Genomic DNA, 27313 nt, shown 5'->3' on the forward strand with positions numbered 1-27313 from the left:
CATTTACTTCTGTTGTACGAATGGGGTTGCCACGAGTCAGAGCCAACTCAGCAGCAACTAACGACAACAACAACAACAAGATATAAACTTAGGAGTCAGTGGTATGCTTCATATTCATCCCAGGTTGGAAGGGAGGGTAGAGAATTTGGGGATAGAGGTAAAGCCAGGAGCAGGACTTACTGGTCGTCTGTTCAGCAGTCAGAGGCTTGCTCTCCCTTCCCTGGTTCACTGCGAAGACTTTGAAGTTATAGGTGACCCCAGGGGACAGCCCAGTGACCTCGGCAAAGGTGTTCCTGCTGGTGGGCAGGCGCTGCCCGTGCTCTCCGGGCAGGTTGACAGGGATCACATCCACGCGGTAACCAGTCACTGCACTCTCAGGGGGTGTCCACATGATGGTGACCTTCACATCCGTCACTTCCACAAACTGCAGGTCCTTGGGAGGGGGAACTTTACCTACCAGACAAGAGGCAATCAGTCATTCACAATTCCTGCTGAAGATTCTTTTGGAAAAGACAGTTTCCCCAATGCGTTAGCCAGTTCCCAGAGCCGTTCGTTTCAGAGTAATGCTAAGTTTTGTCTCTTAACCAGAGAACATGCTTTTTTTTGCATATATTTGCATGGTTCAGTTACACGTCTTACTTTACGACATCTGAAGTTTTCACCTAAAATACGCACGTAAGCAGATGAACCTTCAGCATATGGTGTGTCTTATCTAGAGGTATGAAATAAACACACAAAGGAAACCCCATTATGATGACTACAGGAAAGAATGCTGTGGTTTTTCATTTTACTGAAACATTTTGTAATACTTAAGACCAACAGATGAAAAATATGAAGACTTTATGTTGTCAGTTTTTAATCTGGAAGGCTAAATAGCTGGCTTGCATAGGTTACTTTATAGTATGAGCATTTCAGCAGATTTCATAAATTTAGAGATGAACTAATCTGTAAGATTACCTGGATATAGGAAGTGCTGAAATAGAGGCAAAACAACTTTCCTCAGGGACACAATTCTTCTTTTAACTTACATTTCCAGTCCTCTCCCCAGGAGGCTAGTAGAACAAGCACATTCCAAGGATTCCCTTACTCCTCTAAACCTGTGGCTGCCCACTTGATTCTGACTCATAGCGACCCTATAGGACAGAGTAGAACTGCCCCATAGAGTTTCCAAGGAGCACCTGGTGGATTCAAACTGCTGACCTTTTGGTTAGCAGCCATAACTCTTGACCACTGCACCACCAGGGCTCCATGATTAGGAGGTGTCAAATTTTATTATAATTGTGAAAATACAGATAACACAACATTTGCCAATTCAACATTTTTTAATGCGTACAATTCAATGAGACCAATGACATCAATCATGGAAGTCTTTTTTAAAGTTACCTGAATGTGGGACACCAGTGGTTTCTTGTTGGATGAAAACAGGAGTACTTTCTTGATTTTCTTCCACAGCATAGATAGTGATGTTGTACTGAACACCAGGTTGCAAGTCACTGAGGGTGACAGAATTGGCTGTTTCAGGAAGGTTGAGTTCTGTGCTACTGCCTTCAACGGATGGTGAGTAGACTACTCTGTATCCTGCAGATTCATGAGAAAAAAAATAAGATAGAGTGCTTTATGAAAGAGATTTTTAAAAAATCACAAATTCCACTTTTTCTGGCTAACCTTAGCATCTTGCTTAATGAGATAAGAATTGGTGATTCTTTCTGACTCTTTCAATGTTGCCACTTCTTATAATGACTATTCAACATAAAGATAAATTAAGAACAGTCATGCAAACCCTTTTAACAATAAACATAATCTGTAAAGATCCGAGATCCTTAATAAATTTCGATTAGAGAAGCCATAAGGTGAAAATATTCATGTTAAACTAATCTCTCATTCATTCGTGTTAAACTAATGAACCAGCCTGAGCACAAAATTGTGCTCTTTTAAGATCTTGAAAGATTAAACCTTGAGTCCACTAACGAGCTAAGAAGGCAAGTTAGCCACCTCTTAAAGACTAGCACTCAGAGTGAGGTTGTCAGGAAAATTACCAGGCACAGCCACCACCCACCTATCAGTGGTAACTGCATGTTGCTATGAGGCCAAACAGGTTTCAGTGGGGCCTCCAGACTAAGATGGACTTGGAAGAAAAGTCTGGCGATCTACTTCTAAAAATCAGCCAACGAAAACGTTATGGATCACAACAGTCTGATCCCCAAGGGATCATGGGGATGGTGCAGGACCGGGCAGTGTATTCTTTTGTTGTGTATGGGGTTGCCATGAGTCAGGGGCTGACTCGACAGCAGCTATCAACAATAACCCTTCTTCAACCATGAGAATGAATGCCTGGTTCAATAAGCCAATGAGCTGGTTTTGAAGATTTTGGGTCTGTTGCCCGTGTGTGTGTGTCTGTGTGTGTGTGTGTGACAGAGTGTGTAGGAGGTGGGCAAAACGGATTGGAGGGAAATGATTCATAAGAAAGTAGGGCTATAAGGCTTAAAAACAATCACATTCTTAATTAATATTACAGACACACACACACAACACTCTACCCTAGTCTAATAATTACGTGGGAAATTTAAAATGTTATGCTAGTCCACAGATCAGAATCTGCTCCTTCACCACCTATACCATCAAAATCAACATGGCAGCCAAAGAAGAGGAGGCTGAGCTGACCTGTGATGGGTGCCTGAGGTCGATTCCAGCGAACAACAATTGAGGTATCATCCACTTGGTCCACGGTAGGGTTAGGAGGTGCATCAGGTGCTTACAAAGGAAGAAATGAGGAAAACAGTCAGGAAATCTTGCTGTAGGCTTATGTTTTACAGAACAAGATTCTTTAAACACCATGTAGTACATACCTGTTGTCTGTGAAGTGGACAAGATCAAACTCTGTTCTCCTTCTTCAGAGATCTGATAGACATTTACGATGTACTTTCGGCCAGGAAGCAGGTCAGGGATGTTCACAGAAGTGGCTGTGCTCGGAAGATCTTTGAAATAAAAAGGAAAGCTTATTAACCAGAACAAATCAGTCCCTCAAATGACTCCACAGCCTAGAATAAGGATATTTTTAAAACTATATATTCATACCTAACCCACTGCAATTGAGTCAATCCCAACTCATAGTGACCCTGTCCCGTAGGACAGAACTGCCCTATAGGGTTTCCAAGGCTGTAAATCTTTATGGACACAGACTGCCACATCTTTCTCCCATGGAGCAGCTGGCGAGTTCAAACCATGGACGTTTTGGTTAGCAGCTGAGCGCTTAACTTCTGAGCAACCATAGCTCCACATATTCATACAAGGGAGAAAAAAGACTAGAAGGAAATATTCAAATGAATACTCAACAATTATCCCTGTACTACGGGATAATTTGCTTTCCCCCCTTTTCTGTATTTTCCATTTTTTTCTCTAAATACGTATAATTTTATAATCCAACCCCAAATTTTGAAAAATAGCCCCTGTAGTTAGGATTGTGTTTATTGGGGCGGGGGGAATGATGAGGAGTCAGGTAGAAGAGGTGTTCTTTTTCTTGATCTGGGTGCTGGTCACATGGGTGTGTTTAACTTATAAAAATTCATCAAGCTATACGTTTATGATTTGTGCACTTTTCAATATGTTATACTTTAACAAAGTTTTTAAAAGGCCCCCTAACCATAAGAATTTGAAAAGCATGAATGAAGGTACTGTGCCACTCCCAACCAAAAATAAAATTTTCTGCATCAGCTCTCATACTGGCAATGAATTCCATAAAGTAAACAGTTTTTGTTGTATGGACCTGTGCCCAGACAAATGCATAATGCAGTCATCACATGAGGGACCAGAAAAAATGTGAGGGTGGCTCAAGAAAAACCCAGCTGAGTTCTAGAAAGGGTCAGTCCCTTCCTTTCCACATACTTAAGGGCAGGACATTCAGCCTGAGCTGTCAGCTATTTCCAAACCACACAGACCACCTTCCTGGGTGCCTCCCCCTCCCCACGGAGGGTTTACCCACTCAAGCGTGCGATGAGCCACACAGTCAGCTTACCCAGGTACTGTGGTTCATCTCCCTCCTCACTCAGCTCATATTCCACACGGAACCCAGACACAGTGTCTGAAGCCGAGACCCACGAGACCACAAAGCTGCTGGCAGTGATTTCAGTCACAGATTCAGAAGTGGCCACAACCGGAGAAAGGGGAGTTGTCTCTCCTGTCACGGTGTTGCCTAGAGAGTCACGAAAGAGGAAAGTGAACCTTCAGCCATCTAGAACATTTACTATCTTCAGCTGCAGAATGTCATTTTTTAAAAATGTGGGTGCCATTCACAGAAGACCATGAATGACAAAGAAAAGCACTTTCTGAGGAGAGCCCAACTCTGAGAGACTTGGGTGAGAACATGAGAACGGTGGTACGTACTGGTCACAGGTGTGCTCGTGCTGGTGGTGGTGAAGTCAAAGCGCGTCACCTCTCTCTGGCCGTACTGCTGGACGCTGATGAGCTGTCCCTCATAGATCACACCTGGCGTCAGGCCTTTGATGGTGTATGAGTTTAAGTGACCTGGAATGGTGGCTTCCTTCCAACGGCCTGGAGTATTTTTCTAAAAATTTAAATAAAAAAGAAAAAGAAACCCACAAAATTCAGAAATGTTATTAGGTAGTCTTCAAAGAAGAATGAGGAAACTATTCAACTCTGTAGGGAAATCATGGAAAATTGGAGTTGATACAGTGGCCTATAACAAAGTTTGTTAATATTAATAGTAGCTATATAAAAAAAAAAATGTTAGAGCTAACATGTATTGAGGGCTCACTATGTACCACACTGCACTGTTTTACTTATATTCTCCCACTTAATCCTCATCTGCCCCACTGAGAAAGTGGGATTATTGCCCCATTTTGTAGGTAACGAACCAGAGAGGTAAGTGACACGCCAGAGGTTTCCGTAAGCAGGCACCGGGCACCTCCCTTTTGCCAGACCAATTATTTAATATCAGTGACTTCATATGATGAAGTTTCATCTCTCCCAACTTTTTTCATTTCTACAATGAACGGAGATGTGCTCCTTTCTGATATGAAAAAAGGCCACCTATTCTATCTTTTAACTTAATGGAATTCAACTCAAGTTTCTTGCTTTGTCAGAAAATTGAAAGGCATCATATTGCTTTGTGAATCACTTCCTAGGACCATAGCATACAACATTCAGCTGGCCTGGCTTTATGACTCACTCTTGAATATGAACTACCCCATCAAAAGTGGTTAACCAACTTTGGGCAAGACTGCAGAAGAATATGATTTCTGTTTATTTCATCTTTTGCTTCCAGTTTACATTTTCATATCCTGGCCAACTTCGTTAATATGTTATGAATCATAAAACTCACTGCAATAAAATGTGTGGACGAGAAACAGCCTTACTTCAAACAAGATGAGAGTTTCTAAGGGTAAATGTTGGAAACTGGCAGAAGTCAAAATATGTTTTGAATTCCCAATTTTCTTTTTTAAATTACTCAATCAACCGGTTGTTCAATAATTCAGATATTCAAGTACCCATTTATATTTTTTGAATTAATGAAAGTGATCCTAGTTCTCTTTAAATTTGAATTTTAACCCAGATACACTATGAAAAAAATTTGAAATTAGTCATTACAATTAGCTCAAATTCAGTGATAATCTTCACATGTAAATGTGAACTTTTTCAGTTAGTTATCAGCAGGAAATACTAGAAAATTAACTGCAGAATGCATACATTAAGGAAAAACCTGAAAATTTTTAGTTGCTAAAAACCTCAAAGAAATTCATCACTGCCACTCTTTGAAGATTTTCAACTCAACGGTTAAGAGGTTGGCTGCTAACCAAAAGGTTGGCGGTTCAAATCCACCAGCCACTCTGAGGGAGAAAAGATCTGGCCATTTGCTCCCATAAAGACTACAGCCTAAAAAACCCTATGGGGGAGTTCTACTCTGTCACATGGAGTCACTGTGAGTCACAGTCAAGTTTGATTCGAGACCACCTAATAAAAACAACGTACATTTTATATCTACATGTCAACGATAATGTTCCCTATTACATGGTCTCATATATTATTTCAAACAAGTTTAAAGTAAACACAGCTGGTGATGAGATAAAGAGATGAGAAACAAGAAGGTGTCTGAGGGAAATTTACTAGATACCCAAATTCTGCAAATGACTACTCACTATACTACCAATATTACAAAAGGGGGTGAAAGAAGAAGCGTGACCCCAACAGCTTGAATTTTTCCTAGAGCTTAAATACAACTGCATGAGTTGGTCAAAGGTTTTTGTTTTTTTTATTGTTAAAATTCAATAGTGATTAGAAATAGGCATTTTCCTTCTTTGTTATAAATACTGTCTCTAAATAATGGAGTCATAAACTTTGGGGCTATAACAGGTTAGGTTTGAAAGGGTAAGAGAAACTAAAGCTTCAAAGATCAATAGCTCCTTTGGTAAGATTGCTTCAATCTCTGGACACTTGTTAGAAATAGCTCATTCTTTAAACCAACTACCGTCCCTCATCTATACGTCCCTCTCATCATCTCTTTCCCATCTACCTAAATAACTCTATTTTAAAAGGACCAACAATGAGGTTTTACAAAATGAACACTTAAAAAGTGAACCAAAAGAGAAAGAGATTAATTTTAAGCTTTTTTTTTTTTCAAATCATGGAAATGCTGCCATTAATTTTTTCCTTTGATAAGATTGCAAGACATAAAAAACCTTAGAGTCTCTTCCCATATTGGGCAAGAATAATTTTAAGCATCATCATTTCTTTGTCCTTTTTTTTTTCTTAAGAAGACTGAAATTCTTCTAAATACTAAAAAAGCTAAATCTACATGTTAATTAGATTGATGACATACTGGCTGGTCATTAAACAAACATAACTGCTATATGAATAGTTAATCAGATCTATAGGCTCAAAAAGCTGGGGGGAAAAAAGCCTCAAGATTTGTTAAGCTCAAGCGCTCAGTGTCTCCTGCGTGGGATACTCACAGGTTTCCATCTGAGAATGTACTTGGAAATGTGAGATGGCTCTGGTGCATTCCACTGGATGGGATGAGAGTTGGGCTGACTGGGGCCCTCAGTGATGATGACTTGGACAGGACCAGTGGAGCCTGAAAACAGAGGTGGGATTTGGTTACCCGGGGTATTCACTCACCTCAACTTAAAATTTCGTATATATGGACCACCATCATTAAAGACAATTTTACTTATCAGTAAATGTGAGTATAACAGAAATTATCTAGGTTAATACTTTTACATACTGACATCTGAAATCAAAGCAACAAATTCTTTTTAGCTGATTAATTATTGTCCTTCATGTGAGAAAGGCAATTAGAACTTGTTCCTAGCAAACAAAATGTGTTTTCAAAAAAATACCTCCTAACTTGTTTTTTTCTCCTCCATTTTTCAAAGAATTATGAGAAAATTGTGAAAATATCCTAATACGAATAATGAAATACAGAATACAAACTTCATTTACTTATTAAGCCTCTTTTTCAAATAAATTCTAATTTATAAAGGTTTTCATCAAGAACTGAATTCACTATCTAAAAAGGAAACAAAATTCCGAAGACCACAGGACATGATGTAAGACGAAACCCTCAATGGGATAGAATCCTACACAAATAGATAAAGGTAATAATTAAGGACCTAGATTTATTCTTACCAGTGTAATCATCCTATCGGTTTGGGGGAAAAATTATTAAAGAAATATACTTTCAAAGGACACCGCCGATTGGTCAAATAATTAATAGATCAAACTTTTTATTCTTTTTTTAAAAGCAGTTGCCAACTGAAATGACATTATATACTAAATCCATTATTTCCACATCTTAAAGGACATGGCTGTTACCAACAAAATTTAAAATATGGTTTTGATTCTTTCAGCAAAATATGGGAAGTGGACTCAATTTCTTAATATCATAGAATCCATTTAGGATAATAATGAAATAGCTGGAAAATTTATGCTCGCAGAACAGAAGACTGTCTTTTTCCTAAACACTGTCCTTTTTTTATATCAGTCCACCTTCCAACTTACTAGAAATAAAAATAAAGAGTTCCTTGTAGTAAGCTTCCAAGAATTTCTAACTGCCACTCTGTCAAACAGCAAGATTTTGCATTTGTAATAAAGCACATCACCAGATTATGGACAAATTTAAGTTTTCTGAGCACTTCCAGAAAGAAAAATTATTTTCAAACTTATTTATTATCTTAGGTGTTACATTGTCTTTGGAGACAAAGTTTTCTCTAGCTGAACAAATATATAACTTGCCTATCTGTGTGAACTCAAAGCTCTAGAATAATATACCCACTTCCACACTGGGAATAATTCAAAGTTGGTTGGAGACTAACTGAAAAATTCTTTGAATCTGAATTTCATTTAACACGTGTATCTTCAAGCCACATGAATATCAAAATTTGTGTATAAAATTCAAAATTTTCCATTCTAACTCGCTACGTGCTTCATAGAACATAGCAAGATATTTGTCTTAATCAATTCGCAGAAGCCAATTTCATGTCCCTCCTTGAATCACCTCTTCTGTTCATGAAGCTCCTCAAATATGTAAAAGTGTTTTAAAGACAAATATCGAATCAAACTTTTAGAGACGTGACTATTTAAAGTACTTCCATGTGAATCAGCAAATACAGGAGTATCGTGCCCTTAAGTTATATGTGATAATTGGCGTAAAGTTTTTGAAATAGTGATCCTTTTAAAAAATCCTACTATGATTTCCTCAGGTAAAGAGAAACCTGACATATAGTTTATTTAGTTTGTCAATCAAGGTTTTGAGAGGGAAAAGTTTACAATGATTAAATGCCTATTATGATTAAGTTTTAAAAAGACAACACAAATGACCTTTCCTCTCTACCTTGAAAGCTAATCATGCTCTTATGTCCACAAGGGAGAGGACAGTAAAGGGGAGGGGAGGAAAAAGAAAAAAGCTACTTCAACCGGTTTTAGGAGTCCCTGGTTAGAAACCCTGGTGGTGTAGTGGTTAAGTGCTATGGCTGCTAACCGAAAGGTCCGCATTTCAAATCTACCAGGAGCTCCTTGGAAACTCTATGGCGCAGCCCTACTGTGTTCTATAGGGTCACTACGAGTCGGAATCTACGGCAATGGGTTTGGTTTTTGGTGGATGGTGCAAACAGCTCAACTACTAATGGAAAGATTGGCGATTGTAACCCATCCAGAGGTTCCTGGGAAGAAAGTTTGGGTTATTTGCTTTCAAAAACATCACGGCCTTGAAAACCCTATGGAACGCAGTTCTACTCTGGACACCATGAGTCAAAATCGACTTGATAGCAACTCATCTGGTGTTTCCTTGGTAATGGGTTTTATCCCAGTCAAAAGAGATGAAGCAAAACTATAGAAGTTTCTGTTCTTTCTTAAGACTTCCTGTATTCCAACTCTTGTGTTTTAAGATATAGGCTTATACCATAGCCCTCCTTAAGGGGACTGCACTGAGCAACAATAGGGATTTCATGCATTTAACACAGTTTTATCCAGAAAGTGAAGAGACTGTGTCAGTTATTTGTAGGGTCAATTAAATTCCTATTGTCACTATACTCTACCTTACACTACATATAATTTGAAGATAGGAAAGCTGAAAATTCTGACATCACTTAGATTTAAATTTTTGATAAACCCTTTGATACTGGTTAGTTGGTGTAACTTCTTAAATTAACCTGACATATGCTAACACTTACCATTATGAAAACTTTACACATTCAGCTTGTGAAACCTTTTTTTAAGCCACTGTCTACTCCCTAGTATTCAATATGATCAGAATAACAATTTTTAAGTAAAGATATAATGCAATTTCTATACTTTTAAAATGAGTTGGAAAGAAGGCCAAAATGAATAACTTCTAATAATGGTGACCCTGAAGAAGTTAAACATTTATGAGTTTCAATTCAGTCCTTTCTTCCTCTATTTAATTTGCTGAGGTCTGTGTTTTCCTGGTTGCTTATTGACAAAATGAATGCCTCTTATCTTCTGTTTGTTTGAACAACTCTACTAAGTCCTCTGTAGGAGGAACAAACAGAACAAGGCTCAGAGACAATCTACTGGTAATCTGTTGTTCCCTTATCCATCCCATACTCTCAAAGTCCTGCACACCAGGCTTGACCCATTGAGTAAGCTAGACAGACAGATAAACACCAAACTGCGTATCTGAGAGCAAACGTCAGGTCCCTCTCCCTAAATCTCCTCTCTGCCCAGTGGCTCTTGCTGTCACCCTTGTTAGAAAGTAGGAACAAGGTGAACACATAAAATTCTAACACTGGAGGACTACTTCGCATCCAGATTTCATCTCTTGCACATCCACCTAAATGCTTCCAGCCAGTAGCTATGCAGACGGGCTTATTTTAAGACAGAAGAATAAAACTGGTCTCTAAATCATTGAGGAGGAGATAATTTTCAACAAATTGCCATGCCAATAACAATCATAAACATAGAAATTAGACAACATTTCTTTGGAAGTGTGTATTCTTTGGTTGCATCATTTTAAAAAAGTAAGTAAAAGGAAGACAGAGTGTATACTTTCTATGCTTACAGTACTTCTGCAATCAGCCCCAAGAAAAATCAAATTTAAAACACTATTTTAAGTTACCCCTACATCAAAAAATGCAATTTAAGAGCCAGGCCAATCTGTTCATAGCTCACTAAAGTTAAGTCACCTTCCATAGCCCCAGTAGGGCCTGAGGGTTGGGGACAGCAGGAATCCCTTCATTTATGGGTCATAGAAAGGGCACAGCTGGGTGGATGGTATTGAGGATCATAGCTTGTTAGATGGTTAGTGCTGGAAGGAACTTCAAAGACAATCTGCTACCATCTCCTCATTTTACAGATGGGGAAATGGAATAGTGAGCCTCACATGTAACTCTCAGTTGGGTATACAGAGCCAAGAAACATGCCTTTGGTAAGTTGTTCCCTATCTTACTCTCTAGGATAGTGAATCCCTTATCACATTATGGAGGGACTTAGTTAACTTAATCTTAATTCTGTCATAGGTAGATTCTGATACCCTAAAAATCTCTTTTTCTTTCTGAATGCAGGCCACATTTAAGCCTAAAGTTAACAGAGCTCTAGGAAATTTTGCCCTTCAGTAGTTGCACAAATAGCTGAGCCCTGAAATTAGACCTTCATAATTAAACATATTTTATTATAATTAATCACTCAGTGACAATTAAGCTCAATTTTTTCTTCCTTAAAATGAATTAATAACACCTACATTTAGACATTATGTCCTTGTGACCTGAAAAAAACCCGATAATAAACATTTGAGAGTGTTTGAACTGCGTGGACAGAGAACTGACCAAGTTACTCAACTCTTGGCCGGCCCAGGGTACTTTGTTCCAGATTCCAACCGATCAAACAAATGAAAATTCCAATGTTCAACAAGAGTCTAGATGAAATGTTGAATTAACACATACCCTAAATTGTATTCTCTGTAACTTGTCTATGAAACTTCTCTGTTAAGAATGATAACATAAAACCCTAGTCCTAGACATCCACCCTAACTCACATCATGGTTCCTGTCTATTTCTATGTAGTAAGGATAAGGGTGTAAGATAAAATTAGGCAGGGTAGTTTAACCTAATGGAATGTTCTTCAGTGTTAGAAACAAAATGACATACAAGCACATGTTCACAGTCTCCAACACCTTATACTTGATTGTGGAGAAATATCATTCTAGTAAAAAATTTGATCAATTATTAGACAGTGATATGAGAGAAGGATGGGAAAGAGAAAGGAGACTCCAAGTTAGGTATCAGAGTATTGGTATACAATGATGCAGCTGTTTTTTTACATCCCAGTGGACAGTCCTCAATCTGCAGCTGTACCTACCTGGATAGGTCTGCAAAGGTTGGCAATGCCACTCCCCAATGCCGCGGCCGTAGCAGTAGCACTGGTACCTGACACCATGAACGTGCTTCTCCCATGAGTCTCCAATTTGATAAAATGTTCGGGATTCTGAATCCTGGCATTGGTCTAGAATGTATACAAGTAAAAAATAAGCAGCCTGGAAGACTTAAAGCTACAAAATTAATTTCAGTATGTTAAAGCATGCGTTCTTGGTTTGAGTAAATATTTGCAACTCTCCTTACAGGGCATGTAGTATTTTTTAAAAAGTACTCATTGGGAGCAATACTTTATTTTCTAAAAGACTAGTAAGTCTAAACAAAAAATGTCAATATTTTTATTTAATTATATATATATTTCTTTTTTTTTTTCTTTACAGAAAGTATCCAATTTTTTTCTAGACATGAATCCGGTGGCATATCCCAGCACTAAGTAATAACATACTGAATATAAATTTGAGAGAAGAATAAATCAGATATGTTTTTAACCCATATTAATGCAAGTGATTACTTTTTTTTTAAAAAAAGCGTTCTTTATTATTCCTTGAGTATTGGAAATCAGTATATTTAAGGTGGTTTTCGTTTTTGTTTTTTAAAATAAACATTCCCCTCCTTCCATTCCAAATCAAATACCCTTTTAACTCTGTGAGGGCAAAAATTGGCAATAGTTTCATTTCATTCATTCATTTATCTTTTCAATAATTTCATTTTACGTACTTCCTCAAAATTTGTTGGTAATTCTACACGTAACTGAATGAACTTGATTTTAACTGTGAGTACTTGCTGACCAGCTTCTAAGAAAACCTCTCAGGCTGTGCTCCCAGGTTTGGCAATTTCAGGTCAAACAAACTGATCTTATCAGCTGAAAGGACTTGTTTTCTTAGTGATCAAACTGCCTCTTTCAGTAGAAGAATATTAACAGATTACCTGAAACTTTGGAGTGCTGGTAACACAGCTGTTCTAAGGGTCAACCTTCACTATTTGTTCAAATCTATTATAAAGGGCAGCCAAGAAAAATAGGATATTTTGGAGGGAGGTATTTACTGGCATAATCCTTTACTCCTGTTATTGCCCAGTCAGCAAAGAAAAATTCTCTTTCGTAACTCCGACAATCTTTAAGATTCAGAACCAAAGAACTAACTCTATTCAGTTAAAAAAAAGCCCCGCTCGACACTAAATTCAGCAAAAATAGATGGTTATCTCCACAAAAATGTAAGCTTTGTGAGAGCAGGGCCCACGATTTCTGTATTCCTAATACAAACTACAATGCATGACATATAGTAAACCAAAAAAAAAAAAAAAGAACCAAACCCATTGCCAGCGAGTTGATCCAGACTCGTAGAGATCCTAAAGGACAGAGTAGAACTGCCCCATAGAGTTTCTAAGGAGCATCTGGTGGATTTTAACTGCCAACTTTTTGGTTAGCAGCTGAGCTCTTAACCACTGCACCACGAGGGCTCCTGACATATAGTAGGTATCCAATAAGTATTTGCTGAATAAATGAGTAAACAGACAAACAAACAAAAGATGACTATCATTATCAAGATTATATAGTGGGCCACAATTAGAGAGAAGACTTTGTAAAGCTCTCTGCAAGCCACTGATCAAAGTCTGGAGCTAACTTCAGTCAGGAAAATCAAATAGCTCTCCCTATTTGAAACCTGCTTTTAACATTTTCAAATCTCTCTAGGGTGAAGGGGCTGCTCACCAATGGGGTCGCACTTCCATCTGCCCCGGCCCTGACCGTAGCAGGTACAGTTCAGCATGTGTCCTTCTTCATGGCGTTTGTGGAATGTGTCGTTCACATTGTAAGTGATGTCGTCGACAATGCACTGATCTGTTTAGGCAACAGTGGGATGGATGGCAAACGTTTTAAAGGGTTGGTGAGGAAATAAGTTATTTTTTCAAAGCATACAGTTGCTTTCACCTAATAATCAACACTTTTCACTAAGATGACATTTCTATGCTATAGATAAATGTCCTTTCAAAGTTTCGTCAGTAAGACAATTTTGGTAAAAAAAAATTCTCTCTCTTATAAACTTGTAAATTCAGAGGTTAAAGTAGATGCAGCTGAAGAACGTGGTAAAATATACCTCCTTGTGAAAGGCAAATCTTGAACAAATACATGTCTTAACTTTTTGAAAAGGTCTTGCTTAGTTGGTTATTTCCTTTGGCTCTCTGCTTTTAATGGTGAATGGGAAAAAGCACTCACCATGAGGTGATGGTTTGGCCTCTGGAGTGTACGGGAAGGAGATATTTGGATTTGGGAAATAAAATGACATCTGTGGGGTTCTTACAGTAAATTCATACACATATACGCCAACTCCATTCTGAAGGCTCAATGGGATCTTGAGCAAATTACTTTGCCTCTTTGGGTCTCAGTTTCTTCATCTAGAAGATGAGGCAGTTGGTCTGCATGCTTTCCTAGTGCCGCTTCCAGCTCTCCAGCTTCATATGTAATAATTATTATTTCTGGTTTGTGTTCTCATTGTACACTCTGATAGCAGAACACATTTGGATCAATGGCTACACCAGCTACCTAGACTACTTACTAGCTCAGAGTTCTACCTAAATCTTACTTTTCAAATCCAAAAAGATGAAAAACTAACATTTTTTTCCCAAAATCAATACTTCCTTATGTTATACATTTGGGTCTAAAGAGGGCAAACAGGACCAAACACAAAGGATTGGTCTCTCTATATATTTGATTCCATAAAATTTGATCTGCAAAGACCTGATTTTAGAATAAAAGCCAAACCTGTTGCCACTGAGTTGATTCCAACTCATAGCGACCCTACAGGACACAGCAGAACTGCCCCGTAGTGTTTCCCAGGAGCGGCTGGTGGCTTCGAACTGCTAAACTTTTGGTTAGCAGCCGTAACTCTTAACCACTGTGCCATCAGGGCTCCAGTTAGTCTTTTAGAATAGTAAAGTCTTTTTTCTGCACAGAATGGATCCAGTCTTTTCTAGACAGGAATCCAACAGCATGACCTAGAGCTAAAAGGATCGAGTGTTTGTATTCTTGCCTTTGAAGTCACCTTTTCGCCTCAGGCTAAGTGCTTACACCCTGTGCATGTTCCAGAATCCCAGAATTGCTGTGCCAGCCTCTCTTAATTGGCTGCTTGAAATGTTAGCCTCCTCCAGCAGAGTAGCCTAGTGGGTGGCACTGCATTTTTCTTCCTCTGCCTTTGGCAAAGTACAGGTTTTCACATAGAAGCCTGCCTCTTTGTACCCTTGCCCTCTCAGATGCCTTCACTAATCAGCAAGCATACCTCGGAGCTGGGAGTAGGCAACACATGTCCACTCCCCACGACCGTTCCCGACACAGGTGCACCTCATCATGTGGCCCATGTCGTGCTGTTTATCCCACTGGTCTCCAACGCGATACATGACCCCTTCGTTGGTCGTGCAGATTTCCTCGTGAGCTGTTTGGAAAGAGATGAAAAACGCACAGTTGATGAAGAAGGGCAAAGTCTGAAAAGGCAGGTAATACTATCATTCCAGTTTGGTCATCCTTAAGAACCCTGACTTGGAAAGCAGCTTCGTGTGCCTCAAAAGAATCGAAGTGTTGCTAGGTGGAGGTGTAGAGTTTTGAACCCCAGAGATGAAAATATAGTCCAAAGGCAAGGTGTGTTTGAGGGAATAATTACAGGAAGGATTAGGGGATGTTAAACTACAATACTCTCTACACATTCACACAAAGGGTGAACATTGTTCTAGCAACCTGGATTCTGACTACTGCCCCATTACTTTTCCTACTTCCAGCTTATTCTGGTTCAAAGGAAACTACATGTATGGGTATAGAATTGCAAACGAGAGTGTGTTTTCCTTCTAAATCCAACAGTCTCTTTGGTTGAAATGAGAGAAATAAAAGTAAGTGTAAGTAAAATATTTATATGCCTCACACACACTTGACAATCCATGGAGTACTGGCTCCTGGTTCTACAACTGGGAAATAAAATGAAATCTATGGGGTTCTTGGAGTTGAAAGGTAATTGGTTTCCTTTTCTCCATTCAGACAAACTATACAAACTTGAGCCCTCCCTTTTTAAGAAAGGGTCCTTACTTGTCATAAAAAATAGAGTTTGGATCACTTATTTAATAAGTGATAGAGCTAGCCAAGCCAAAATGATGTGTCAATATGGTAAGTCTGTGACTGCAGCAGTTACATATGAAATGTCTTAAGCTACTCAAAAATTACTATTTTCAGACTTGTAAAAAATATTTTTATTGCATTTATATATTTTTAGGAGCCTGAGTGGCACAAGTGGCTTGTGATTGGCTGCTAACCCAAAGGTTGGCTATTTGAACCCACTCAGCAGCGCCACAGAAGAAAGGCCTGGAAAACTGCTTGCATAAAGATTATAGCCAAGAAAACCCTATGGATCAGTTTTATTCTTTAACACATGGGATTGCCATGAGTCAGGGCCAACTTAACAGCAGCTAACAACAATAACAACAACACATATTTTTGGACATTAAATTATTTTAATGGGATTTTAAAGTTATATAAATAATTACATTATATAATTCTTATAGACATGATTATATATATGTAAATATATATATATATATACACACGTGTGTGTGTGTGTATATATACCCATTATCACAGAGTTGATTCATAGTGACACTACAGGACAGAGTAGAACTGCCCCATATGGTTTCCAAGGAGCAGCTGGTGAATTCAAATTGCCAACCTTTTGGTTAGCAGCCGAATGCTTAACCACTGCGCCACCAGGGCTCTCTCGCTCTCTCTTTACATATATATATACATACATACATATATATATCACATAAAGTTTTTTGTTGTCTCAAAATGGGAGTCTGAATGGGAGAAACAGCATGAACTGGTCACTATTCTTTGTCTACTCCCTAAATGGTTGTCTATGAGGACTTCATCTTACCAGCCATGGGGCAGAATCCAAACTTCTGGTCAGCATCATAGTTCTGGGTGGTTCCACACCATTTCATGTTGTCTCTCCTGCCCTCAGAAGTACAGTCGGTGTAGTTATGATTGTTGTACAGGAAAGGGAAATGGCACAAGGCACCATTGGAATTGCCACCTCGAGTTTGAACCAAGACTGCCCATAACAACACAAAAACGGAAGGAATAAGATTACAAGTGAGCTTTCCAGCGTACAGAAGGAAATGTCTACACAAAGGTCCTTAGGGCGCCAAGTTTCTGGAGCTAATACACAGAGTCTATCTCCGAATAAAAGATGTGTGATAACAAGGTTTTAAGCTTCCTTAGTATGTTCACCTTCACCTGCAAAATAGATTTAAATCCTGTTTTCACTCTCACTTTCCCAGCCAAAAAGAAATAAGCAAATGATGGCTTCAAATAACACATAATTACCAGCAGAGGCAACGGCACACAGGCATCTACCCTGTGAACCCTTCAGCCCTGTGGGATTTCTCACTGACTTTAAGTATCTTTAATCACATCATAATCTCAATGTGTCAAAATAAACGAATGGGAGGCCTTTTCTCTTGGTGTCATTTCCCGAAGGTACTGGGGAACTTGGAAGGATCCCTAGTAGCTAAGTTGGTGCCACATCTCTTGGGTCTAAACTATCCTTCTGAACAAAAGTGAGACCTCTTGTGCAGATCCCAAATTAACAGCTAGACAGTTAGCAAATAAAAAGGGCATGAGAAATGGGTTTTTCCCACTGCTGTATTTCCCCCTGGGGACACTCACCAGAATGGTCTGTACAGAATGAATATTTCTGGTCTTGCTCATAATTTGAAGTCGTACTGCACCAGAGATGTCCATCCTGACGTCCTTCTGTGGTGCAGGAGTAGAAGGTCCTGCCATTGTAGGTGAACGGCAAGACACATGGATCCCCGTTTGAATTGCCACCGTAAGTTTGGGTTACTGCTGCAAGCACAACCCAAAGAGTTTCAGTAAATAGAGCTGTATTTATCTCCCACCAGCAGCTGCTTATTAATAGCTCAAATGAGACTGAGGCTTGTGCTTTCACAGGAAAAAGCTGCAAGTATAGATGATCATCTAGCTAATTTCAGTCAAAATGTGTTTCTCAGGAAGTCATGTTTTTCTGTGGATAGAACACTTGAGTTCAGTTGACATCCTTTTTACCATCTGTGTTACCATGTCTCAGTTTCCTCATTTATAGAACTATCTTAATAGAGGTAAATTAAGCTCACAGGATGCTGGAGAGGTATACATGACTATGACTGTGCCATAATAATTAAGATATGAGAATATTCTCGGGGAAAACACAAGTGTACCAATTATTAATGCTATAGTTACTACTACTTTTGTAGCCCAGAAGAGATGCATTAGGTTATTGAAAGCTTATATCACAAAGCTCCTAAAATTTGACACTAAGAGTATACTGTATAGATAACTAGCTATTCAGTAGGCAACTCTCAGGTAACAATATTTTAGGAAAATGAAGATAATACAGAGCAGCTTAATCTCTTCTGCGGGAAAGAAAAGGAGCCTTGGTGGTACAGTGGTTAAACCACTTGGCTGCTAACCAAAAGGATGGCAATTTGAATCCACCAGCTACTCCGTGAGAGAAAGATGTAGCAGTTTGCCTCTGTAAAGATTATAGCTTTGGGAACCCTACAGGGCAGTTCTACTCTGTCCTTCAGGATTGCTATAGGGTTGCCACGAGTCAGAACTGACTAGACGGCAATGAGTTTGGTTTTTTGGTTTTGAATAGGAAAGAAAATGCATAGGTTAAAAAGATTGGGAAAAAAATACACCGAATGCCAATCCTGCTTGTTCTCAGCGTTGAGAAAGTATAAGCAGTATAAGCTTTTCTTATTTATTTCATTGTGTCATACTTTTGGTGAATGAATATATTGCTTTTTAAAAATTAAATAATAAAAATGTCATCAATACTATTTTTTTTTTTTTCAAAAAACATAATGCATACCTGTCTCTTGGCAGCTGACTCCATTGCCCAGGCAAGTGCAAAGCATTTGTTTATTTCCTTGTGTCTTCAGCCACTGCATCCCCACAGAGTAAACCATGCCGCTGTCTGTGACACAGTGACCATAGGAAGCGGGCTGTGGATGAGGCTGGGGCTGGTAAACGGCTGTCCGCACATCTGTGAAAGAGCCAGATCCTAAAGTCACCAGAAGGGAAAGTCACAGAGCTGTACAAGAGAAGACAACCAACTATCTTTTGCAGCCAGGAGCTCAGGGTCACACAGAACTGCAAAGAAATGACCCTCCCATTCTGTATTAGCTTTTGTATCCAGCCTAGGAAATAATTCACGAAAGTCTCCCAAGTGGTTTCCATCTTCCAGTTCATCTGGCGCTACTGGGATCATATTTCCAAAACACAGACATTACTCTGCCACTCAATAGAGTGGACACCTTCAGTAACTCCTTACTCCAGGAAGCTCATGATCTGTGCCTCCACCATCCTTCACACCTAACTTCCTTCTAGCCTCCTTCCAGCCGCTACGCTTCAGTCTCACTGAACAACTCATCATTCCTGCATGTATCCTGCACCATGTTTTCGTGCTGGCCTCCTGCTTTCCCTTTTGTCTGGAATGGTCTGCCTCACAGTTCTCTTCTTAGTAGCTTCCATAAGCTCAACATACCTGGGCATTAGCTTTCCTGGCATTGTTTTTAGAAGTCCCTGACACTCTCCAGCAGATCTCCTGCTATCTTTGTAACTTTGAGCTCATCAGAGGATGCTCTAGGCAGCCATATTGACTTCTGTAGACATCTCCTCTCTCTGTGTTTTTTTTCCTCCTCAGAATTACTCATGATTCTGTTAAACTTTTTCTAAAGACCCCCGATCTTCTTAAGACATCTTTCCTTTCAGAGGAAGACAATAGATCTTTTCTTTAAATTTTTTGGAAATCTGTTCTCCTGAAGTCCAGGACTCACAGTGGAGCAGAGTCAGAGCTAACTCTAGAATGACTGGCTGACTGAATTCAGCATCTAAGTGCTGCAGAACAACAGAACCCAAAGATACATTTCACAGACAAGGGATCCCAAGGTCAGGTATATTCGCGTAACACAGCACCTATATCCATACACCACCCCAACTTGGAGACACAATGAAAAGGAGCACCTAGGCCCTGTAGAAGCAAGTTCCATTTGGTTTAATCCAGTATTCCAAAGATTTTTTGATGAATAAAACATATTCTAGTAAAATATTAATAATATTAATAAAAAATAGCTAACTCTGAGTCATTATACCCATTTAACTCCAGACTATACTTTTAGTTTAGACAATTCCAATTGATGGATACTTGTAATTTGGGGTGGGGGGTCATCAGAGATTTTATGGATAATAATCGACGGCACTGGCTTTTGGCAATCAAATAACTAAAAGATATTATCCAATTTAATATTGTTCACCTTCAAAGTGCTAAAGCAAGATGGAAACTCATCAAGAAGCAATAAAGCCAAACAAATAATAAATATTTTTAGCTAAATTATTGATTGGTAAGAGGCTAGGCACCCATGTGGCCACATCACATAATGAAAGCTTGATCTAGCCTATAAGAATAATAGAGGAAGTGCTGGCCCTTGACTGCTACGTTGCTTTCTTCAGACTCTCACAAAACAAGCTACGATGCAGATCCTTTTACTTGTACCACAGAAGATTAGAATATCTTCTAAAAAGAATACTTAGATATTCTCAAATTTTGAATGCCAATACATGAAGAAGATGACTATGCGTTATTTTTATGGAATGCAAAAAAAGTTTGCCAGTGCATGGAAACCACACAGAAAGGATTGTTCCCACTCCAAAGAGAGCTGAATGTCAGGACGAGGAAATACATTCCATGCTGAAAAAGAACATTAAAAAAAAAGTTTAACTACTAATACTCTGTAAATGAAGTCAGCTTATTAGCCGAAACACTGAAAATCATCCTCAATGGCGCGTCTAATGAACGATAGCTTTGCAGACATAGTTTTCTAAACATATCCCCCGTTTCTGTACAGGTGGTCCGGGCCTCACCGGTGGGCATGGTCTGCATAGAAGCATGCCTTTCACACTTCCACTCCCCTCTGCCGTTGCCTGTGCAGATGCACTGAAGCAGGTTCCCCCGGTTATCCTTCTTGCTCCAGGTATCTCCAATCCTGTAGGAGGTCCTAGTGTCCTGATCGTTGCACCTGTCTGTGTTAGAAACGAAGCATTTAAAAATGCAAGTCAACTTGAGTCCGGCAAGCACTCAAATCAAACCTAAAAGAGCAATATAGGACTTTAATGCTTGGTAACCCATTTTTTGGGTAATACGCTCATATTCAGCCAGAGCCCTGGTGGCACAGTGGTTAAGAGCTAGGCTGCTAACCAGGTCAGCAGTTCAAACCTACCAGCCGCTCCCTGGAAACCCTATATGGCAGCTCTACTCTGTCCTATAGGGTCACTGTGAGTTGGAATCGGCCCAACGGCAACGGGTTTTTGGTATGTTCATGTTCAGCAGCAGCGCTGCAGGTGTCAAACTTCTGAAAGAGGGGGTTACATTTGTCAACGTGGGAAGGAGCTCTATGATGTCATCTAGTTTCACTACTCTGGTTATGATTTAGTCTAGCTCCACTACTCTGGTTCCCAAAAGCCTTTTCCATTATCTTTCTTTCCTTTTTTTTTTCTTCCCACACTGTTCCTTTGACCAAACCATCCTCTGGCATTCTAATTATTCTCTTTCTTTCCTTCTCAGGCTCTCCCAGGCTTTCTCTCTGTAATTATGGGTATGGCCTGCCTTTCAATAGGGAACTTCGTTTACAAAACTAGAAACAATAGAGGCAAATAGGGCTCAAAGGGTCTCTCCCACTGGCCTCCAAGAAGCTATAAAAAGATAGCAGCACCTCTTTCTTCATTGGTTATGTAAAATATTCAGGAGGCTGGCGCCTTCTCTGACTACAATTACCTCCTCTCCTCCCTAAAATACAACTATTTAAAAATCACTAACAAAACAGCCTCTTTTGAATTGTCCGGTATTAACCTTTCAATAGAAAAGTGGTATTACTAATATGAAATGCTAATTTGTAACTTGATGACCATTAGTCTTTGTGTTTCACTATCCGCACATGGATTCTTTAAATCAGAACGCATCTTTGCCCATAGGCTACAATGGGAATATAGAGGATCCGCCTAGTTTGTCAATCAGAAAATCACTGCAGCTGGTTTAGGCAAACTGCAACTGGTTTCTCTAATCACTGGTTTAGAGAAAACCTGACAGTTGATATAGGTTTACACAAAAATATGCACACACACACATCTGATCTGCCGTAAGAGTGGAAGTCTGAATGAGGCTGTTGTTGCTGGTTATAGTCTTTTCCCCAACGTCCAGCTCACAGTATGCCTTCTACCCTGTAACTCCGCAGCATATTTTCAGTATTTCTCCTGAAGCCCTTAACAATGTTTTTTTGTAGATCATAAATATGTTTAAGCCTTTCTCATTTCCCTGACCTACTAAGTGCTCTTACAAGGCTGGGCTAACGTCCAGTTCATTTTTGTATGGCTATTATCACCTTATACAAAGTGAGTGCTTATAAAATTTTGTGGAGTAAAAGAATTTTCCTTGAGACACTTTCCCCAATTTGATATTAGAAGAGCTTTCAATAATAGATGAGAGTTTGAGTTGGACACCCAATTTGTCTTAAGCTAAAATACTACCATAAAGGTCTTAGAAGTCTGATGATCATAATAACATTACATTAATTTCTTTGTTAGCAAAGAAATCAAATTTGGATAACAAACATTTCGAGATTCTTAAATATTTCCAGCTAGATTAAAAAAAAAATACGTTTAAAATATTTAGATTTGATTTTGAATTTATTTAAAACACTAATACTTGCTGGCTGTTTTGTTTCAAGAATTATATAGTTGCTATTAGTTTGAAAATTCAAAAAAAGAGCCTTGAAATCTTAAGGGAAGACTTCATGAGAATCTTAGACGAAGCAGCAAAGACGCCTAAGGTCAAATTCTTTACTGCACTTAACAAGCCTCTTTAGAAAATTTAAGTAAAAAAACACTGTCCTCCACTCTACTACAGGCAAATCATTTTAACCTATAAGATAAATACTTATTTGCATCAGTTTTGCTTATGAATATACCTTAGTTAAAGTTCAAACATATAAAGAAATCTAATATTTCAGAGCCTGGCACAATTCCACGTCCATCGCACCCACATGCCAAAAAATGTATTTCCAAGCTATTTTAATGATTTCTTTGCTCTTAATACTTAAAAAGCATCGCACTGACAACTTTGAACATTTGCAGCGAATCTCCAAGTTCATGACACATTTGACATCTGAACATCTGAATAAATATTAAGGTTCTTTCTTAGTAGGTAATAGGCTAAAATTTTTTGAAACTAAGGTTTTTTGCTTTTGTTTTTTTAATGCAGTATTTTGTGAGAAGCAGAACGAGCTGGTTATGGAACTTCTTTGACATCCGAATGTCAAGTTTGAGTACTGAGTGTGTTCTAAGGGACACTGCATTCCATTTCTCTCTAGGAATTGAGAAAACATTACCCAACACAGGTTTTAATGTAAAGATCTAAAACGTACTTCTAGAGGTACACGTGATGCGTCCACTGCCTTCTCCCAGACATGTGCAATCCACCATCATCCAGCCTTGATAGGGCTTTTCCCAGGTTTCCCCCACAACATAGGAAGTCCCAGCAGCATGATCAAAACATTTCTCAGCTATAGGGAAATTGGAAAGAAAAACAGAAAAAAAAAAAAGTTATTTTGAATTGAATTGTGCAGTCTCCCTGTAATTTAAAGTGTAGTGTGTAAGCAAAAATCCAGCCACATTTTTTTTTTAAAGTGGCACTCTGTTCAAAAAGAAAGGCACGCCCTGTAACTAAGCACATAGTAAGTAACCAAAGCGAAAGAGAGCCCAAACTGAGTTGGCAGGCAGAAATCCTGTTCTCCTAATAAGTACATGGACTGCATAGTTTCAGCTAGTACCAAACTGCATCCCAGCATTTTGAGTAAAAAGAATCCACGTATGTTTCCAGTCTGTGGGAAGACTGTATATGCAAAATTCCAGACTGAATTATGAATGACTATTGCTTAACACAAGAAAACAATTTAAATTTCATAAAAGCTAAAACAAAACCCCCCGCATAAGAGGACAATAAGTAAACAGGGCAAAATTTACAGCGAGAAACTCTTAGATATGAACCTATAGAGTTCAACCAAGGACTGACACCTGAAGAAGCACAGCATTTTTTATTTTGAAAGAAAATGCTAAGGTGTGACTGAGCGCACCACTTTGTGTGCATTCCAATACAGAAATATGTCACAAACGTCATTTTTTTTCTTTTAAACACTTTATATCTTGACCAAGAAGGAATCTGAGATCAGATATTAGACAAAACAAATGACTTCTTCCTGAATCTGTCAACCTTTTCTTACGCTTTTGAGAAGGATTACATGGTTAGTAGAAGTCCTGGTGCGGCACAAATGGTTAAGTGCTCAGTTACTAACCAAAAGGTTGGCAATTCGAATCCACCCAGAGGTAGCTTGGAAGAAAAGGCTGGTGATCTACTTCCAAAAGTTCACAGCCTTCGAAAACCCAACTCTCACATACACAGGGTCACCATGAGTCGGAATCAACCCAAAGGCAATGTGTCTGATTTTTGGTTTTATACGTGGTTAGTACTTTTTAAACTAATTGCTTTAATATATATAACCCAGAAAATGTATATGTAGATTATATAACATTTCATTATTTGAAATGAAATTACCATTTATTATATTCTTATTGGAATTCAGATCTCTTGTGCACATAGATGTGATTTTGGCTCAACCCAACGTGACAACTATGCCTCCCCACACCCTATCCACCCCTAAGTAGTCACGCACCTATGGGCTTGCAGGTCCACTCTCCTTTCCCATTACCAAGGCACACACACTCTAACATGTAACCACCAGTCTCATGTGGCCTCCTCCAGGTGTCACCAATCTTGTAGGACTGGCCCCCTTCATGACATCGGTCTGTTCAAGATAAAAATTGAATGTTAGGGGAAAGTAGAATAAAAAAACCTTAAAAGAAAAAATAGTATCATGTTCCATCCAGGTTGGATACTTAGATTAGAGAAAGGATCCAACAAAGGACAGTTTTTCACATCAGAAACAAGGGGAGAACTTAACTGGTCTGGTCACTTTGGATCACTTCAATTAAATGTCTTGCTTAAGCACAATACGAACCACAGAGACGTGAATGGCAAAGAAGAGGCCATGAATCCCGGCTCTCCAGAAAGATCACAGAAAAGAAGGGCTGGGAGGCATGGCATTCAAGCCTAAACAGCAGGTCAAGCTTGAGACTAATTCAATGAAGAGGCCACGTTGGTTATGGCATCCCTGCTTTCTGGAGTATAGATAGTCCGTATTTTACCTTAGAGTAGAAATGTCTTTTTTGGAGAAAGCAAATAGTCATATATGTATCAAGCGTGGAAACCTTGGTATTTTTCTAGGTTGTTAAATACAATGGTACATCCAAAGACCAAACTGTTCACTAGATTGTAAACTCTTGAGATTTGCCAATAAACTTGGATAATTCCTAACATTAAATATGGGGAAAGCCAATTGATCCTACTCACAAGTGCTTTCTTGTTCTTTTGGACAGAAGCCTTTAAAGTGACTTATACTTAAAAGATGAATTAAAAAAAAAAAAAAAAGCTATGTTAATAGAATCTATTGGTAAACCCTATGAATCATACTGGAAAGACTGCCGTAGTGAAACTAGAATTGATGAGAGTCAGTCCAGTCCCCGAAGAACCTTGGAAACACTATTGGGCTAATCATTCCATATTATTCCTAGGAATACAGAGATCTGCTTTTGGGGTATAACTTATGAGTCATAAAGAAACCAGGCAGTTTCTGTGAGATACAAGAGGTCTCTGAATGGCACACAAAAGCAGCAGACCACCTAAAGGTTGTTTCACTCTTCATGACCATCTTCCCAATCACTGTAGATAATCACATATAAGTTTGGACTGAAGATGCCTAGATAATTTTGAAAGGTCAACTCTTCTAAGTATTTCTTAGATCAACTTGGATACATTATTTACACACACACACTCATAAACCCACAGAGATTAAACACTGCTTCCACGTGCTCTCAGACCCATCTTCAAGGAGCACAGGAACCAGTTGGGTGACCGCACAGAATGAATAACTGATCACCAGAGGTAAATTCCAAAATTAGGGATATCCAGTCATGGATGATAGAAAGTGACAGTGATGGTAATTGAGAAATTCATATTTGAGACATTTTAGTGTCACTTTGAGGAGCTCTGGTGGCACAATGGTTAAGTGTTCGGCTGCTAACCGAAAGGTTGATGATTCAAACCCATCAGACAAACCAAGGGAGAAAAATGTGGTAGCCTGCTTCTGTAAAGATTACAGCCTTGGAAACCCTAAGGAGCAGTTCTCTTCTGTTCTGTAGGGTTATTATGAGTCAGCACTGACTCGACGGCAACGGATTTGGTTTGGTTTTGGTTAGTGTCACTTTGCAGAATGCTGTGGAGTTAGGAAGAAAAAGGCAAGAGGTCTTTCTTACTTGCGATGGTGCAGCTTATTCTCCCTCGCCCGGCCCCAATACAGGTACAGTCCCAGATCATGGAGTCTTTAGGGCGCTCATAAGTGTCGCCCACCCGGTAAGTGTTCCCAGTGTATTTGTCAAAGCAGGTCTCTTCAGCTGAAGGGAGAAGGAAAGCCCATGTGAGCCTCACACATGTAAACACTTTTCTACTCCACTAATTCCATCCAAACGAAAACCCACTTTTCCATTTTAGGACTGGTGGCGCAGCGGTTAAGAGCTCAGCCGCTAACCAAAAAGTCAGCAGTTCGAATCCACCAGCCGCTCCTTGGAAACCCTATGGGGCAGTTCTACTCTGTCCTGCAGGGTTACCTATGAGTCAGAACCGACTCGACGACAACAGATTTGGTTTTGGCATAGTACAGCTGAAAATCTAAAAAATAGAAGTAAGAGACCTAGGTTTTATCCTAGGCTCTAGCAAGCCCTCAGTTTTCATCCTTTTGACAAATTCTCAGATTGTCTGAAAATTAATTCCTATTGTAGAGAAAAACAGAATTTTTTTTTTTTTTACTTAGGAAAAAGCCATATAAAGTACTACACTGTGAACAGCTAGATTAAGAAAGAGTTTCAAACTCTGATCTCTGACTCAGGAAGTCAAACCAAGGTCCACATAAAAAGCAAACAGTGTGAAGATCCCATCCTCCCACCAGGCACTAACACTTGTTAATCCTACTTCTGCTTGAGCCTTATCGGAGCTTCTCTGAGGGAGTTGCTATAATTTACAAGAAACCTATCAATGGTCCAAAAGGAATACAAACTTTGAGGTGGGTAGTGGTTTTGTGTTGAACTGCAGTGAAGCAGAGTGCCCAACAGTGCTTGCTGGCGCATAACCTTAAAAGTATAAAATCTGACACACTTTCTAATAAGTTAAAATTTCATAAGCATTTTTTTTTTTTTTGAGGGAGGATACAAAATC

General features: G+C 39.1%; 1 protein-coding gene across 9 annotated transcripts in view; it reads right to left on the reverse strand.

Moving 5' to 3' along the window:
• FN1 (fibronectin 1) overlaps positions 1–27313 on the reverse strand; it is a 74121-nt gene that overhangs the window by 44997 nt on the left and 1811 nt on the right. For 8 of the 9 annotated variants that reach the window (XM_049888100.1, XM_049888097.1, XM_049888095.1 and 5 more), the window contains exons 3-19: positions 26359–26496; positions 24660–24791; positions 23355–23492; positions 20800–20958; positions 18749–18940; positions 17542–17721; positions 16748–16924; positions 15113–15265; positions 13549–13677; positions 11827–11970; positions 6966–7087; positions 4381–4561; positions 4013–4189; positions 2847–2975; positions 2662–2751; positions 1384–1578; positions 181–453 (exon numbers count right to left, since the gene is read on the reverse strand). In XM_049888100.1, the coding sequence (XP_049744057.1) occupies positions 181–453; positions 1384–1578; positions 2662–2751; positions 2847–2975; positions 4013–4189; positions 4381–4561; positions 6966–7087; positions 11827–11970; positions 13549–13677; positions 15113–15265; positions 16748–16924; positions 17542–17721; positions 18749–18940; positions 20800–20958; positions 23355–23492; positions 24660–24791; positions 26359–26496 (2709 nt within the window). The remainder of the gene's footprint in view (positions 1–180; positions 454–1383; positions 1579–2661; positions 2752–2846; positions 2976–4012; positions 4190–4380; positions 4562–6965; positions 7088–11826; positions 11971–13548; positions 13678–15112; positions 15266–16747; positions 16925–17541; positions 17722–18748; positions 18941–20799; positions 20959–23354; positions 23493–24659; positions 24792–26358; positions 26497–27313) is intronic. The other variant, XM_049888093.1, reaches the window with a different exon arrangement.

Source organism: Elephas maximus, chromosome 6, assembly GCF_024166365.1.
Source record: "Elephas maximus indicus isolate mEleMax1 chromosome 6, mEleMax1 primary haplotype, whole genome shotgun sequence".
Classification (NCBI taxonomy): Eukaryota; Metazoa; Chordata; class Mammalia; order Proboscidea; family Elephantidae; genus Elephas; species Elephas maximus.